Source organism: Rhopilema esculentum, chromosome 14 (genome assembly GCF_057945365.1).
Source record: "Rhopilema esculentum isolate cy_ngs chromosome 14, ASM5794536v1, whole genome shotgun sequence".
Taxonomy (NCBI): Eukaryota; Metazoa; Cnidaria; class Scyphozoa; order Rhizostomeae; family Rhizostomatidae; genus Rhopilema; species Rhopilema esculentum.
The window spans coordinates 817,771-836,432 of NC_142828.1; the positions used below are offsets into that span (position 1 = coordinate 817,771).

General features: G+C 34.9%; 2 protein-coding genes across 2 annotated transcripts; one reads left to right on the plus strand and one right to left on the minus strand.

The window, feature by feature from the left end:
* Nucleotides 1-16: 16 nt before the first annotated feature.
* On the plus strand, nucleotides 17-8,317 carry LOC135696407 (uncharacterized). Its single transcript, XM_065215785.2, has 2 exons — nucleotides 17-275; nucleotides 2,339-8,317. Exons 1-2 carry the CDS (start codon nucleotides 118-120, stop codon nucleotides 6,156-6,158), a joined length of 3,978 nt encoding a protein of 1,325 aa, XP_065071857.2. The 5' UTR covers nucleotides 17-117; the 3' UTR covers nucleotides 6,159-8,317.
* LOC135696411 (tetratricopeptide repeat protein 1) lies at nucleotides 8,074-16,100 on the minus strand. Its single transcript, XM_065215791.2, has 8 exons — nucleotides 15,534-16,100; nucleotides 12,172-12,232; nucleotides 11,523-11,635; nucleotides 10,938-10,974; nucleotides 10,286-10,375; nucleotides 9,544-9,602; nucleotides 9,233-9,287; nucleotides 8,074-8,511 (listed from the first exon to the last, which is right to left on the minus strand). The coding sequence occupies exons 1-8, from the start codon at nucleotides 15,675-15,677 to the stop codon at nucleotides 8,396-8,398; spliced, it is 675 nt and encodes a 224-aa protein (XP_065071863.2). The 5' UTR covers nucleotides 15,678-16,100; the 3' UTR covers nucleotides 8,074-8,395.
* Nucleotides 16,101-18,662: the final 2,562 nt, after the last annotated feature.

Consider the following 18,662-nt stretch of genomic DNA (forward strand, 5'->3'; position numbering starts at 1 on the left):
CGCATTAGTAGTGCGCATGTGTTCGTTGGGCCTACAGGTGAAGTGAACAAGGCTTTGTTGAAGTCTTTTAACCGGAATACAAAATGTTCTCTGCGATGTGTGTTCAAAATTGACAAGATGACGCGAGAATTGAAGCCTGGCGACAAGATTAGTTGTGTTATCGAGCAACAGTTATCCAACTGTATGCTCGTGCGATTTTCAAACGGAAAAGGAGGAAACAAGAGCAAAGTCTTTCGTGGGGTTTTGATCGATGAAAGTTGCTCAGCAACGAAAAGGTTAGGAGGGAAAGCATTTTGTGTTTAAAGTATTATTAAATTCTTTCTGATTCCTACCAGTTCAGTGTTAGATAGATTTCACATCTTATATCGGTTCTTGGTTTTTAGTCAATGCGACGACTGCTCTAACAATGGCTACGTCATTTGTCGGTCAAGGGATTGGTTCTAAGTTTTTTTATTCATCAAAGGTACAAAATATTGCAATAAATGCTTTATAGATCTATATAAAATAAAGTGTTTGATCATTGTCACACTTTTATGGAGCCACCTTCATCAGACTTTCAAATGGTCTCCAGAAGCAGACAAAACACTTTGAAAAGAGTCTACAAAATTATTATATATGCTTTAGTTTTTCCAACAGTCCGTCCTGCTTAGAAATATCCTGTATGCACCAAAGCATGAACAGCTCTGCTCCGTCTATATGGCATCAAACTCTGTATGGCAGACCATCACACTTATTTTTCAATAAAAAAACTAGCTATAAGAAACAATTTCTGGGACAGACGGGAACCTTTGCTTCTTGCGCAGACAAATATACTTTTAAAACTCGAGACTGTGTCCCTGAAATTATACACTCTCAATTATTTTTAGAGTTAATAATGTTAAATGTTATTGTCTAAGGATTTTGTGTGGCCAATATGCAAAAGCTTGCAGATTTGGCGTAGAAAATATTTTGTGGACGTGCAACAAAGTTTTAAGTCTGGGTACTGGGCAATTGGAAAGAATTCAGTACTCAGAGCAAAAAGTTAAGAATAATTGAATTTTGAAAAAGGCAAGAACTCATCAATTTTGGTTGGCTGGCTAGCATGAAAACTCACTGAGAATGAAAATACATTACAGTTTCAAATGTATTCCATCTTTCAAATCAAAAGTAATAGTGGCACCTTTTTTGATAGCAAACTTTGGCAGGAAACATTTGAAATTCTCGCTGCTGCCATAGAAAACATGTTTCAAAATGTATTAATTGCAAGTTTTTTAATAGAAATAGAAACTGTGCCTAAAGGAAAAATTTTCAAGTGAGGAGCAAATTTCTAAGGAATTTTTCGGGAAAGTAGACTTTTATTTTCAAAAAATTGCTGAACAATTAAGGTGTGGCAATACAATTGTTACCTGAGTAAAAAGAAACCATTTTTACAAATATTTGTTATCAAACAAGAAGAATAAAAGTCTAGCATGGCAAACTTCAATTCCAGATTTGAAAATTATTAAAAATGTTTGGCTTTGTGTTAAAAAAACCATAAACCTTGATTAAAAACCTTCACCAAGAACCAGATAATCATTGATTCACAGAGCTCTTCAGGCCTGACATGATATTCTGCAAGAATACATTACCAATTATACGCATCCATTTTGAAGGATGCTGTTTGTGGTTTCAAAAGCTCCTGGTTGCCCATCAAAAAATTGAATTTTTGAATTGTTAAAAAATGCTTGTTACTGCAATTTTTTCAACAGATGCACTCAATAGTTTGATGTTTTGATTAGTTGATCTATTGTTTCTAACCCACTCATATTTTTCACTAAAAACCCAAATGATTTGCATAACAATAGCTTTGAATCATTACCATGACATTCCCCCTCCTTCAAGGTGGGACTTTACTTTTTGAATTCTTGTGTAAAATGTCACACATATTTAAAAACAAAAAACTTTAAATCTGTTGGAAACTTTCCTTGCATGAAAATTAAATATAGGATATCCTGAATGTTGAAATCAGTTACATCATGAATAAGAAACTCTTAAGAAAAAACAAGTATAAGAATTTCCAAAATCAGAAAGAATATAGAACTCATGGAGGTATTTGTTTTTTAAATATATGGATGTTGTAAATTAATCATATATAAACAAGCCTTTTTATTAGATGGAAAGTCAAATGATAGCAAATATGTTTAATTCTGTAATTGATTCAGATATATACCATAATCAGTAAAATTTTGAAAAATAAATGTAACTATATATTATCATAATCTTTTTTATGAATAACTTATGTTTTGTAAAAGTACAAAACATACAAACGGGGACATTGTAAAAGTAGATGTGATCAAAGGTCTGATTTTTTTAATTTTAGGGTTGTTAAAGGTAAAGATGCTAGTTCTAAACCTGCGTTGACCAAAGAGTATGCAAAAAGATTCATTCAAAACTACAATTCGCCGCATGTTTCTGGTAAATTTCTGCGTAATAAAAGAAGGCAAAACTGTTTGGTGTTGGATGACTTTTATATAGACTACCACCACACTGGTACAAATCATGAAGATAGTGATGGAAAAGAAAGACAATTTGAAAGTACTAAAAGCAATGCCCCAGACTTGGCAATATTTGAAGAGCCTGGACTTTTCAAAGAGGATCTTTTTCACAAAGAAATTGATAAAGAGTTAGCACACCTAATTCCAAAGGATACAGTTGTGGTGATTTCAAATAAAGGCACAACATCAATTCCTAATTCTAAAGACCTTAAGTTTGATAATCATAGCTCACGGCGCAAAGGAAAACCAAAGCGATGTTCAAAGTATAAGGCAAGTGAACAAGATGAAGCAAGTCAAGACAGTACACAAACACAAGGGGTAATTGACACAGACATTGTGATGAACAAGAGATGTTCAAAGAGAGACAAGGCATCAAGACCAAAAAGGTTTTTTGGGTCTGAATTCCTCATGAATCTGAGCGCAGAGAAGAAACCTATCCGAAAGAAAAAGCCAGCTAGTGATGATAATTTGATGGAGTATGAGAATGCAAAAATGGAGGAAGCATCTGGCATTGAAAAGCAAAATGAAATCAACAATAAGAAACGTTTAGCACAAAGTAAACAAACTGCTAAAGCACCTAACGAGCAATCATTAATCAATGAAAATTGTGAGGATGGTGCTGTAGGTGTCAGGAAATCGCCAAGAAAGGCAAAGAAAAGATCTTTTAAACCAGAGGGTGAAAGTTCCAAAAAATTAATTGTCATTGATACAAAACGAAAGAAACTTGTAAAAATTGATGGAGGTTCATCTAAAGAAGATTATGGTGTCCAAAATGCTATGGATGATCAATTTCAAGTCACACTGCAAAACAAAGAAAAAACTTCCAATAACATTGTTGACAGTGAAAGAGAAAGTGAAAAACAAACAGATAGAAATTCGAGCAAAAGTATTAATGATTTGAATTCCGAATACAGTGAGCAAGATGGCAATAATGTAGTCGGATGCACTTCAGTATCTCCATTGAAAAGTAAAGGAAATTTTTCAGCAAATGGACAGAAAGTTGCACCTGAAGAGAAAAGTTCTAAAGAGGTAATTGCAAAGGAACAAGTTTCTCATGAAATGCTAATTTGCCACGAGGCTCCTTTTGATGAGATGGTCAATAGAGAGGAGGAACTTCTAAAAAAACAAAGAACACGCAAACAAGCAGAGCGAGTACTAAAAGGAAAGATAAAAGTGTTGGAGTCAAAAGACATGGCTCATTTAGCGCGATTAAGAGAAATAGAGATGCTTAAAAGCCTGGCGGCACAGGGGAAGAAGTATGTAATGCTTGATCTTAAGGAGACAGGTGTCAAAGAAAGTGGCGCTGTTAACTCGGGACGAAAAGCTATGACAATAGAAGTAAGCGCCTTGGATTTAACAAAACACAATTTTTATGGGAAGGAAGTGGAAGGACAAGGATTATTCCGGATGACCTTACCGTCTGGAGTAAAGGCTGTTATGAATAAACCCAAAGTAAACTCAAATCGAGGTAAACCGTCAAATGAAGGTACTCCAGCTTCAAAAATTGCACATGAAAAGTCAAAAATTGCACATGAAAAGTCAAAAACTGCACATGAAAAGTCAAAAACTGCAGATGCCTCAAACAAGGCGAATGCCATATCACAATTAGCTTTGACTCGTAAGGTTTCAGTGGTCCCAAATGATCGATCCAAGCAAAAAGGAAAGAAAAAGCTTAAGGAGGTTGCAGATTTCAATATACCGAAAATTATTATTGATAAAACCAAAGGAATTGTAAGAATTTCAGGGCCGGCGCAGGAGTCGAATGATCGTGGTAGCAGTCTGTTAGAAGCAGAAAGATCCGAGGCTTTGGAGCCTCAAAAGGAAACAGGTCCCTCTAATGATAAAACCCATTTAAATCGATCACATGGCATCCCCAACCATTCTACTGGAGCCTCGCATGCTGGTAAGATGCAAATGAATGAAGCAGAAGTACCTGAGATTTTAGAGAAACAAGACGTAATGGGTGAGCAAATGAAAGAGGAAGGAAACCCTACAAATGCTGAGATGGCTGTTAGTACTGCAGCAGTAAAACAGGACGGTCTTGAATATAGCAGCGACAATGGAGGTTCAATGCAGGAGAAGAAGGATGAGGTTTTGCAGAAGAATGACTGTCTTCAAGAAACATGTTCTGAGAACGGAGAACTTTCGGATAATGAGGAAGACATTTTAATGCCTCAAAATGAGCTTGACTGTATTCAGAAACTCAGAAGTAAATATGACGATGAAAATGTTGGTACTGAAGAGGAAGGCAAAACCCAAAGAGGAGATTGTAATAGCATTACAACTGCAGCCTATGCACAGCTTTCATTTCAGCGGTTGGTGGCCTCGGCACATGCGGAAAAACTCAAAGCAGAGATAGATATGGCAAGTGTAACAGCAACGGAAGCTGAACTCAATCCTGAAGAGGAAAAAGAGTCCCACGAATATTCGAAAGAGCAAGAGACTGAGAAAGATGAAGAAGAATGCAATTTGGTTCCAGAGATTGACAATGTCGAAAAGAAAAGTGAAGGTAGCAGCCAGAGTGGATTAGGGGGGTCAATATTTCCCGAAAACATATTAAGAAAAGACAAGGTTCTGGTAGTTGCACTGACAAATATAAGTCAACAACGTCTTCCATTTCGAAAGAACCCATTCCGTGATAAGATAGCACAAACACTAGACGAAGCTTCGTCTACTGATATGCTCATCAGTACAAAAGTAGGTGGGAGCGTAAAAGCCTCTAGCATAAATTTGGAAAACGATTCTTCTTCGACAAAAGATGCTGCAAAGACGTTTTTTGAAGTACAGACGGGGACATTAGAACGATCTCCCAAACAACCGATATCTGGGATTGAAAATATAGAGAGAAGAATGAAGGACTTAGGAAAAAGCACCATTTTACCAAAGACCATGTGTAGGAAATCAAACAACAATGAATCAAGTAACACGAAAAAGATGGAAAAAACCAGCAATAACTTTGGTCTGAAGGATCCTCTTGCTTCAGGTTTAACCAAAGAAGCAGTTGAGCAAGATTCTTCAGAATGGACAGGTTGTGACAAAAAACAGGACGATGAACCAGAAAGAGAAAGCAGCGAAGTGATGAGTTTTGGTAAGGCCTTTCCATCGCCTTTTTATGCAAAAGTAGCGAACGAAAATGTCACGGTTAAAGTTCTGAAATTCGCGGGAAGTAAAGGAAAGAACGGTGAAGATACGCCATTGGACAATTGCGAGCAAATACAGGATCTACAAAACATCGAAAAGGAAAAAGATACTTCTTGTGAAAGGGATAGTCTCGGGCACGGGAAATGTTTTTGCAACAGAGATGAAGGGAAAAATTGGGCAAGGACTGGTGATTTGAAAGCAAGGCCAAAAAGCATTTGGAAATGCCAGAGGACTGGTTTACGGAAATATCCGACAGTCAACAGGAGTTTACGCAGTCGTCCAACACCAGCCTCAATAAAGGATCTTGCAAAATACACTAATGATATGGGACCAAGTATCACTGATTTGGAAGAATGCAAAAAAGAGACTATGTCGAAAAAGGCAAGTGCTGCTCGAGAGCAGGGCGAAGAGTTGCTCAAGCAAATGCTGAAGCTCAATAAGGGCTTGTTTTTGAAAGCAGAAACGAACCAACTTTGTAGAAAAGGTGATAGAACTGCCAGGTAAACAAATTATGATGATTATTATTAATAATTCGTTTCTGGTACAAACACTTGGACCATTCATGGATTAGATTGTATTTTTATCAGTCTTTGTACGAACATTGCAAATCACTTACAAAATTTATCAAAAAATTGCTTTTGTAGCATTAGCGCAATTGTAGTTAAAATGATTTTATTTAGTGTTTAAAATCAATTACAACTCATCAACTATTAAATGTCCGTATTAGAGAAAAAGATATCAAAAAACGCAGTTGTCAAAAAGCTCTTTTTACTGAAAATTATTGTTATTTCTGCTGCAGTATAAACGATTAAGTAAAATCTCTTTACGTTTAAGACAGCGACTCAGCATAGTCAAAACTTGGCATTGAATTATATTGTTCTTTGATGATGGCAAGTGGGGGCAAACTCGTAAAACCTTATGGTGGGTAAAGGCTATAATACAATTAGTTTTGACACAAAAACTCTTGGTGATGCTAAAAGCTTATAATTTATATCAAAAACACAAAATGAATTCGGGGTTTAACACATTTGCAAAATAGGCAGCATTACGTTTTAAAGTATTTTGCCCTTAATAGACAAAAAGTGTCACAAATCCTGAAATGTTGTATTATAGCCATGGTTATGTAGCATCAGAAGTTATAGTTTGGATAAACGGGACGCTTTTACAGGCCTGGCCATAGGACTTTAAGCAGGGAAGCAGTAAACAGCTTTCATTGTAATTTCCAGGCGAGCTATTTGTAGATTAATAAGAGTAGTAACAAAGGAATATTTATAGAGCTATTTTCTTTCTAGAGCCATTTAAGAGCGCATTCTGTAACTTCCTTCCAGCATTTAAGGAGAACCTGGAGGGGAGCAAGAGCTATGGCTCTCCTGAAATGGTCAGGCCTGCTTCTAGATGCCATGCAGACTATGTCCTAAGCTAGGTTTACTTTTCTAAGCTAGGCTAGGTTATCTGAATTAGTAAGGATGCATGGCTTTCTATGAAGTTCTTTCTTTTAAATCATTGCAAACATTTAGCTGCAAATTCAGAGCTTTCAAGATTGAAGTTCATATCTTAGAACAAATATCGATAACACAAGTAGAAATTTCCGAAAAGTGTGCATATTGTATTACCTTAAGGATCAAGGACAGAGATATTGGGGGCAGGGGGCCTTGGCCTTCCATAAAACTCAAGTAGCATAAGCAAAATACGTTTATTTTTCAACGTATGTGGCTGTTAGTACATTTTTTGATCAGGGCTGCCACCCCCCAAACAAAAAATTGTATTTCAGTCTTTGTAAAAGACTACCTTTTCATCTCATGCCTCTCATTCACAATATATTACAGAAGAGTAAAGGCTCTACCAAGAAGAGGCAGTGAAATATGATTAGAATGCCTTCATATATAGCAATGCAAAGCATGATAACATGAAAAGATAATGGCACATTTATTGTGGCCTTGCTTCTGTCTCTATTTTCATCTTAGTCAGAGAAGTCAGATATATAACAGGGTCTAATTTTCCTTATCAAGGTTGCTTAACTCTGTCTGACATGTTCAAATGCATGCAACCGTCTCAGTACTCAGTTTGTTATTTGTTATGTCACTGAAGACTAGCCTTTAATAACAAATGCTGCCTTTACAAAACTTACAAGAAAAATGTCAATTTTATCTGTCAAGCAAACATTTTTGGGCCTTTCTAAGATTATCATTTTGATGAGCCTCCTTGTAATAGATCTGCCAACTCTCTAAAATACTAGATCCACAACACCTGAAGGTAGGTCGACTTGATGCAGAAACTCAATGTCAAATATTTACTATTGTGATATAGAAATATCTCATATTAGCTCAAACAAATCAAATATCAACAGCTAAATCCTTTTGTAATGACAATTTTATCAAAAGGACATTTGACAAAATATCAGAAGGAACACTTTCATATAGCATTAGTTTTTGTGGTTCTATTCAAAACAAACTTAGATTGAAAACAAAAATTTTTATAATTATACATCTGTTGGGCTTTGTGTCACACTTCTAAGATGAGAAGTTCTAATTAGATTCATTTTGACATTTGAATTATCACAATTTGCAACCTTATGAAAGAATCTGTAAGACTTTCAGACAGGACGGCCTAAATGAAAAAAATTTCTCCATACCTATGTTTAAAAGTAAAATTTTCTAACATTGTTAGTAAGTCAAAATTAAACAATTATATTTGTGCAAAATGTATTTTAAACATCTTTAAATATACTACAATTTTTCACGCTACTTCTGGAAATTAATTGAATACCCACCAGAAGATGGGTCTTGTTGTACTTTGAAATTGTCAGTTGAGAGACCAAATGGTCCTAAAACCATATTGCCCAACTCTTTTAATTTTCCTGCAAAATGATTTTAATACCACAATTTATATGCTCTACTCATTCCTGTTATTAGACTGGCCTGTTGTGGTGTCACTAAACTATTGTTGGAAACTGAAGTTATATGCAGTCCCTTGATTTATAGCAGCTGTTATAAGCTAACCAAGCAAACCTGTATAAATTTATATATATATATAACTAAACTTTTGTTTCACAAAAAGCAGTAGTGTTATAAAGAAACATTTTTTAGAAAGACAATGAAAGAAGACAATCTATTATATTTCCGGAATGCGTTTCATCCTTTCAAAGAGGAATCATCAGCCTATTTGAAATGTACATATATTATTATTAGGGCCCTTGAAAAGAGAATGTGTCAAAATTAAGAATATCTAATTAAAGAAAATATTAAGCCCAATTCAAACTTAGATTTCAGAATTCAAAATGAATTATTAAATCTTAAGTACAATCCTTTATCTGGTCCCTTGCTCCCTGCTTGCATTAAATTATATTAAATATGACTGTATAAATCTGATTTTTCTGATTTTACTTCACTTTCATATTGTTTATCTACACCAGACTGTAGAGAAAGTATTATTCTTAGGGCAACTACACAAAAAGGATTTAAATTTTGATAAGAAATTCTAACTATTCTATTGTTGTTTAAACTTAACAAAATTTTATCTAGTGAACAGTTGAAATGAACAAAAATGAACAAATATGAAGCAAATGAACCAAGACTTACCAAACATTTCTTCTTTTAGTTTTTCATTTCTAGCATTTATTTGATCTGGCAACCGCTGCAAATATTAAACAGATCAGTAAATATTTTGAATTTACAACTGATGCTCTCATACATTTGCTAAGCCTCTTTTATTGAGTAACAAATAAACATTGTAAGTACTATTTCTTGTATATTCATATCATTTGCAAAAAAATGAAAAATATATTGTAGACATATTGCTTGCACATACCATAAATCCTTGAATTAGCCCCCTGGGACTTATCTATTTTTGATAATTTTGTCCCGTTTTAAAACTAAATGTAACAACAAACCTTCACAGCTTCACCAGCAACTGTACAACTTCTGTCTAATTCTAAAACTTTTTTGTAATCTGGAAAAAAGTTTCAGTATCATTAAAATCTTCATGTAGAATTTACTTCTCAATCACTTCATTCATGTAGAATTTACTTGATAATAAGTGATGTGAACTTGAATATTTTCTAAAGATAGCTGAATGCTACCGAAAATCAATCTGTCTTAAATCTTTTGAAATCCAAGAGATAGAAAAACACTTAAAAAATGATGATAATGTATCACATGTCCAAAGCTGAATGGAGAAATCTCAATATTTTGGAGAAAGAAGCAGCCAGATCTTTCATTCAAGAAGTGCTTGTTTTCGTGTTTTAACATAGGGATTATTTGAAAACTAAGACTTGAAAAACTCTGCCAATCTGACCCTTGAAGTCTTAGATATCTGAGAAGTCCAAACTTAAAACCTGATCAGATTTAAAGTGATTTCATTTTGTGCGAAAGAATTTATCCCCCTTTTTTCTGTTAACTAAATTTTTTCAAATTTTTTTATCCATAGGCATCAATCTTTACATAATTTTTAAATTTATTCCTGTCAATTCAGAGTAACAACAAAACAGAATTAAAGCAAAAAACAATGTAATAGTGGTGGAAATTCCTTTTTCAGGCGAATTTGTGGACAAATGACATAATTTATCGACAAAACCTGGGGGCAATTGCCCCTCACACCCCTGCAATTTCCACCACTTCAGTGCTAAATCAAACCTTCAAAAGCATCTTCTAATTTTTCTTGAGCTTCATATGCTTGAGCTCTCCTTAGTCTTGCTTTAATATAACATTTATCAAGTTCCAAAGCTACAATGAAAAAAGAAGTCAAATAAATGATACTGCCTCTAATCATTTCAAGGCTTCTAAACACAACATCCTTCTAACAAATGGGCCCTCCGCATCCAGGGAAACTTTTTCTTAATTTTTTTTATAATTAAGGTAAAGACATTTATCATTATTATAAAATTTATCAGTTACATTTGTAAGTTATAAGCCTTTTTTAGTTAATTAGCCAATACTCTCCAAACTTAAACAAATGATGCCGATTGTGTTATTTATACAATATGAAATCAATTTTGTTAAAAATATGACTTCAGCATGCAGGTTTCAACAATAGGTTAATAAGGCTGCTAACTTATGTTCATGGCCACATTGTTTATCATTGGTTTGGTTTGCATATTTTCTTCTTCTATAATAAAATCCTTCAGCTCATTCAAACACACAGGTTGTCTATCCTAAAGCTAAAAGTTATAAAACACTGGTTTCGGAAAAAAAGAGATTGAAAACAAAGAGAACTTTAAGAAGCATTTTGAAACAAAAAGAACAAGGAATAACATGACATAAAAACACAACCATTGGCCTAAATTACCTGAAGTGCAATCATGAATTGCAGATAAGCTTTCTCCCTGTGGACAAATGAAACTAAATTTTGGTTTACTGATTTTCTTCTACAGATGTATAAAAACTAAATGAAATAATCTTCACAGTTAGTATCAGTATATTCTATAAGGCGAAATGTGGCTGCACGATTGTGTGAAATCTGTGCACCTCAAGATTTGATGTTGAAAAAGGCAACAGAGGTAATCTCTATGGGATACTTTAAAATATACCATATTCGATTATGAGCTTAATTTCCCATTTGGACTCTATATCCATACTGGGCACCAACTGGTCAAAACAAGAAGTTCATCTTAAGTCATTTTATACACCTGAATATAAATTATGGTATTGGATTAACATTTTATATTATTGGCCTTTTGGCAAACAACATAATTTTTGTGCTTTTTGAGCAATCTTGAATGCTAATGTTGGATTGAATAACATCTTCAAAACATCAGCTAAAATGCCTGTCTTGGATGAAGGCTTTGTTTGACTAGGTGCAAATTGTAATGACACATCTCAAAAGGCCAGGATTGGAGGCACAAAATAGGGAACAACTTTGAGAGATGATTACCATTTTCACATAACATGCTGCTCTATTTGCAAACAAAACTGACAATTGCTTGGTACAATCTTTAGGGCAAATCTTCAGAGCATCTGTGTATATATCCATAGCAGTTTCATACTCTTAAACAGAAGAAAATCAAGTTTATTTAAAACAAGAAAAAATTCATTTAAGTAAGGGATCTCACTGCAATGGGATCAAATTTATTAATCCTACCTCCTCCAGGCGTTATAACATATTAACAAAACAGGCTCATTTTGTAAAAGGAAGCCCCTGCACCAGTTTTCAAATAGGTCATAGAGGAAACACATGCAAAATTGATAAAATTACTTCAAGGAAGAAACTTGAATTTTTTTTATTGTCATTAAGTGAAGGGGGTTTCCATCTAGGAACAAAGGGCATTCCCCTGAATTTCAAGGGATTTCATTCATGTACCATGTACAGTTACATGTTATTACCAACCTCAAAAAAATAAGCTTAAGACAAGGCTTTATAATTTTTGCATTGCTTTGCTCTATTTTGGTCCATAGAGGTAAATACAATATAAAAGAACACAAATCCAGTAGAAAGTAAAATTCTTAAAGATGACATGAGCTGCAATGACTTTGCTTTGTTCCTTCTGTTTTTATTTACATCAACATAATTATTTCATTATTACCTCCATTGATAAATTGTGAATTTCCTTTAGCCTTCAAATTATTTGCTTCTTCCAGCCTTTCCTGCACAACAAGAAAAGAATTGATAAGGTAAAAAGTATGAGAACAAAAGTTACTGTATCTTAGAAACACAAAATAGGCAATTAATTCAGAAAAAAGAAGCGTTAATCAAAATGAAAATGTTTTAAATTATTCATATATTGGCTGACCATAAAGACATACAATAACAATTGATTTCATTAAAACCATACATGCAAACTGCAAGGCAAAATTTCAAAAGTTCTTATAAGCCCCAGTGCTCTCTTAAACTGCATTAGGGTATGGGCAACTTTTTTCACAAACTAAAAAGCCAAATCTTCACTGATGCTTGTTTTGTAGCATTTGCTGAATCATTCGTACAAAATTCTGCTCATTTCCATCTCCACTGACTTCGATCAAATTTTAGCGCACGCAAGATTCTTAGGACAAAGATGTTGTCTCATGGCTGTCTTTTATGATTCTTGTATATGAGAAAAAGAAACTCAATTATAGTTACATTGGAGGGGAAACCAAGACTTATACGAAAGAGTGGGTGCACAAAATAAATAAGATAAAGATGATAAAGATGAATACTAGATGAAGATGAGTCCAAAGACGAATAAAGAATGATTGAATCGGCATTTGAAAAATCATGTTTGCTTGTGGAAAAGAATTATTGTTTTCGAAAAGAACCAATTATCGAAAAGAACCATACCAAGTAGAGAACATAACTGCAAGTCAATTTCACTGCTACTAAGTTCTGGTTGCTGTGAGAATGTCATCTTGCAAAGGCCTATTATGAAACTCATGCAGTTCTATTGTCCCATGTTTACTTAAAATAATTTCGCTTGGCGATAAGTAGAAACTACTCCAACGAATTTTTCAATGCACGAACGCTTTTCTCATGAAATTGTTCTTTCTGCGCATGTGTTGTCGAGAATTTTTCAGGCGAAAGGTGCAAAAAAGCGTCAGTGGAGATTGGCCTTAAAAACTGTCTTTATCAATCAAGTTTGTCAATCATTTAGAAGTTCTATAATTAACCATTGGAACAATATCCCAGAACATTATGTAACATTTGAAGATATCTAATTGGAAAATAATTGCTCAACGATACAAAAATGCTTTTGGATAACTATTGAATGCTACTTTCGTGAAAACATTTAACCTCCATCCTGTACTTTCTTGCATGTATCATTACTTGCAGTCATTACTTTCTTCGTTTCTGCCCTTTTTTCTTGTTTTTGTTAAATCAAAATTAGCTATAATCATTACATGATTTAACCTATAAGCTGTGACAATATTTTAGCCACATATTACAGTATGTGTTATGCTAGGACATTCTATCCCATAAAATAGATTTCTCTTTTGCTGTGACTGAGTTTCTAAAAATTATTTTCAAGTAGTCTCATAAAAAAGTTTCAGTTATTGTTTGCTTTGCCATGCTGTTACTGGCAAGGGTTTTATTTATTACAAGATAATTAGATAAATATAATTCTTAATAAGGTCAGTTCACTAAAGAAGCATTATACTGATAAGATCTCTACCTGCAAAAACAACATGAAAGTATCCTAGAAAACTACCAATGAAATTCTCAATAAGAGATCAAAAACCAACAGCATTGATTGCCTTTTGAAGATTCTGGTACAGTGATTGCTGACCATAAAGACATTTCAAGCAAAATTAACTTTTTCTTTTTTCAGTAGTGAGGAATCTTGCTTCTAACATTAACTCTGTTCATAACATACTTCTAAAAGGTGACTATGAAGTTAGCGAAGAGCCAAATCAGAGTTGACAGCATTTCTAGCTACTCTCTGGAGCTCAATCTGCATTTCATTAAAAGTTCTCCTGTACATGAAAAGGAATGTTCTATTCTCTTGTGAACAGTCCTATCTGGATTGGAAGCTAGTACTGTGGGTTGGATCTTGAGAGGTTTGTGACTTGTTTTCATTGACCTTTAAAGGCCTTTGACAGTGTAGACCATGAAATTCTATGCCAAAAGCTTTCACTTTATGGTAATCAACGTTGGGAACTTTCCTTGGTTAAATCTATCTCATCAAAAGCAGTTTTACAGGGCCAATGGTACAGATTCTGAAACTGGGGTCTGAGAAACTGGTGGTCCACAGGCAGGTCTGGTCATAAGACTTTTAGCAAGGGAGCAGTAAACAGTTCTCCTAGTAATTTTCAGGTGAGCTGTCTGTAGATAAATAAAAAATTGAAACATAGGAAAAATTGATTTCAAGGAGAGCAATTTGCTTTTTAGAGCTATTTAGGAGAACAATCTGTAGCTCCAAAAATTTGCATGTAAAAATCCATGATAAGGCTATTGATATAGTTCAAAATACCTTGTTGTACAGATTGACAGCTCTTTCGACTAGAGCATATTTAGGTTTCAACAAAAGTCTCCAGAGTTATCAGGTTTTTCATCTGAGTGCTTTTGCTCAAAGGAAACTTTGAAGAGCCTGTGCACAGGCATTGTGGAGCCCCATTTTCAATATTGCTACTTTTTGGGTTGCTAACTCCAAATAGAGCTGTTAGGGTTACAACAAACAATTTGAACAGAAAATCATTGATGAAATACTAATAGATAATTAAAATAAAACAATGGTTTATAAAACCTTGCATGAGTTGGTTCCAAAATATGTGTGTAACCTTTTTACTGAAATTTCATAGCGTTCCAATACAATGATGGACTTAGGGCTGCCAAGGAGAAACACAGCAAATGGGCAAAAATGTTTTTCCTACAGAGGAACAAAACTTTGGAATAGCCTCTCAGCTGGGTCTAAGCAGGCATCATCTTTGAATATATTTAAACATTCATTTTAGAGATGATTTTTCCTTTTAACTTTAACTGTTGTTATTATTTCATTTTATTTATAAAGTTGATATTGCAATAAAAGTTTTTTATAATGGACCCCTTGGAAATAAGCTCTGAGCTGAAGGGCAACCCATAAAATGAAATGAAAATCAAAGGTCCTTTTTTTTCAGGGCATAATTGAACCTGACATATCTGTGATTCATTTCTATTTTACCAGAATTGAAAATTGGTCTGCATAAGGAATATGTAGTAAAATATCTGTCAAAACTGGCAACACAAATTCAAAAGAAATACTTCACAGTCTGGCTGATCAGTAACCGTCTCGTCTGGCTAACCTGAAACAGTTTCATCAGAGATTAAAGGACATCAGCTGGACGAATAAAGAATCGTTTTGCTGTGCTGTTTTTCCTATGCTTTGTGAGACATATTTTGTGAGATTTATTTAGCCGTAATAAAATTTCCATAGGCCTATTATAGAAGGAAAGCAGTCACTAGTATTCACTAAAAAAAGTAAAGGCAACCTAGACCTACCTGCTTCACACCAGTTGAAAGAATTTCTTCAACTTCATCTTCCTCGGTAACATTTTCCTTTGATTCAGCTGATTCCTGTTTTCTATCTTCGTACTGCTTTTCTGGACTTTCATTTTGTGGGGTAATTGTATCTGTTTCGCTCATTTTGTAGGCCTAATAAGACAATGTCATGAAAGTTCCTCCGCCGAGATGTTTGATAATACCAAAGCTTCGACTGTAATCTTCAAGAGTCAGTTCTCATTGATACGTGGTCAAGAAAACGCAATCATCGAAGGAAATATGCTTTATTCTTCGTTTTCCGAATTGTTCTTAGAACAAATTTACTGAAAACTTTGGAGTGAAGTGAAGGCTCTCCTGTTGTCCTACAGCCTCCATCTGAAAACATGTCATGAGTGAGGGTGACGTCAACATTAAAAACAACAACAGAAGACAGCTACAAACAAAATTTCATTTCAGCAAAACAAGAAAATATTTTGCTATGATTTCCAAGTTTAAGCCGGTGTCATATGCGTTTCGGTAACTTTATGGATTTTGGACCGGGTACAAAAACGCATGACAATTTTGGTTATGCAAAAACGTACCAAAGCATTTAAACTGGGATTTAGCATGCGAACCAGTCGAATGTTCTGGTTTTTATTGTTCAGAAATGTAAAGAACAATTGAACTATTTTTATAAAAGGGATGCAAATAAGAAGCGGTGCTGTGATTTCCGTTGTTAAGTTTATGCAAAAAAGTACAACTTTAATGGCGACTCTAAACATTGCGTGATTGACAAGTGTAAATATTAAACTCTGTGTCAAAACATCGCACAATGATGAAATCATACTATCTGAAAAACATTGCGTTTCACAATATTACACTTTTGCATAGGGTACCAAAACGCATATTACACCGGCAAATAACATAAAAACATTATTTATGGTTGAAATTATACAATAGCAAATAATACAAGCATTAACTACTACGACGCGCTTCACAATTTTACGCCAGTCTTTTTTATTTTGCGTTAGTTCCATTAATCTATTTAATATAATGTAAGAGAGATCTAGCATGATACCGATACTCAGTGGCGAAGCCAAAGGTCCTGCTGGTCCTGCTGAGCAGGACCAAGAATTTCCAAAGATAAGATTTACTGTAAACAATAAACAATTTCTTCCTTGCAAAAAGGAAGTTTCAAATTCTATTTGATAAACAGTCCCCAGTTCCGCCAGCTGATACAGGCATCCCGTGCTAATCTCAAGGTCCTGTTCTCTCCTACGGCAGCCCTGTATTTCGGTCCTGCTCATAACTATGATACCCTATGTTTGGTCCTGCTTCACAATGGGCTTTTGTGAATTTAGTCCTGCTTCACAATAGTCTAGAACAAAGAGCAGTCCTGCTCAATCTCGGGAGCAGGACCTCGTCGAAATGACCATCATAACATTTCGTAAGCAGTTGTGATTTGATTGGTCGAGGGTTCACCTACGTAGGTCAAAGAGCATTGTTTTGAAAACCTTTGGTCCTGCTATTTCTGAGAGCAGGACTGCAAGAATTGCCCTGTGCATTCTCGTTCTGCTATGAGATACTAGCAAGGAGGCCAGTTCAAGTATTATGGCGAGGCGATGTGAATGCGGATTTTCTGCTTGCTTTGGCAATACCAATGATATTATTATTGACAGCAAAACTTGCCTCAGTTGAGCTGCATAAATGTTATTTGTAACAAGACAGAGTCCAAAGTTCGCAAGAAAGAAATGTAAACAACAAGAATTAGCTGCATGAGGCACTCTGATTTCGGCCTTCGTACGATCGTTTGAGGCACGGTATATCATGGTGGCCTAAGTAAGATTTTCTTAGACTTGGACAAGGACGATGAAAGCATAATTGAATTTACTGTTGTGTGATTGAAAGTTTGGAATTGGAGAATAAACCAATTTCAGCGGAATTTGCATTTTTCTACCTGATTTGTTTTCTCGTCTAATGGTTTGGCTAATAAAGTTGTTTTCATTGATAATGCGACACATTATTCAATTGTACCTCTCTTTATCAGCTGCAGAATAATTGTTCTGCAGAATATGTGAACTTGCCACTACAGACTTTATGGTCTGTAGTGGCAAGTTCACATATCTAGATGGTCAGGTTTATAAGACCAAAATCTGGAATACCACAAATATATGATATGCAACTTCAAATGCCACCCCTACCCCCTTTTATCGTCAAATTTAGTTATCACCAATTTGAACTTTTACTTCAGCTGTAGAGGCTTACTACAATTTAACATAGATTTGTTTGAAAAGTAAGCACCCTAAAGCACGTCTTTAAGTATGGGTTTATTTTTCAAGAGATAGACATCGATTTAAAATTTGCTTTTTACTGAATTTAAGAAAAAATTCATCTGCAAAAAGGAATTTTTGTCCATGGGCTTTTCCTATTGAATAAGGGCGTGGCCCTGTCCATATAGCAGGACCAACAATTTTTGGCTAGCTTCGCCACTGCCGATACTGTTGAGATCCTGGCGCATGGTTTGCATCCATGTCGCCTTTGGTCTTCCCTGTGGCCTTTTAACTTTCCTAAGATGCTCTTCAAAGGCTTTTCGTTGGTGTCTCGTTGGTGTCTTGTTGGTGTCTCGGGATGCAGCCGCATCAGATGATCTAGCCACGTTAGTCTCCGTGCACTTATCTGTTCACTCGATGGTTGACATTTCTTTCTGACGTAGAGCTCGTTGTTGGTAATATTTCTTTACGTTGAAAAGTATTGGTGCTGTTTTCTAGCTTTTTCGTCAAGGTCAACAGTTAACTATTGTACAGAAACTCACTTGCACATAGGCAGTAAATGTTCTCAGTTTGATCATGATGGAGTTTTACTTGCTGCTGAAAATTCTGTTGAACGTTTTGTAGGAATTAATTGCTTAAATCTTTCTTCTGTTGATGTCTTTTTCTGTACCGAGTAGACTTCCAAGAACTTTGCATTCATTCCATGCGTCAATTCTCTTTTCCTTCATTTCCCTTCTTCCATTTTTGATTTATTTAACTGCAGGTTTCTTTCTTCATGTTTACCAGGAACAGTTTCTTTAATATGATCTATTCGATGTTTTGCAGTAGATGGCCATGTGATGTCATCAGCATACTGGGGGTTTATTTCAAAGTATTTGTT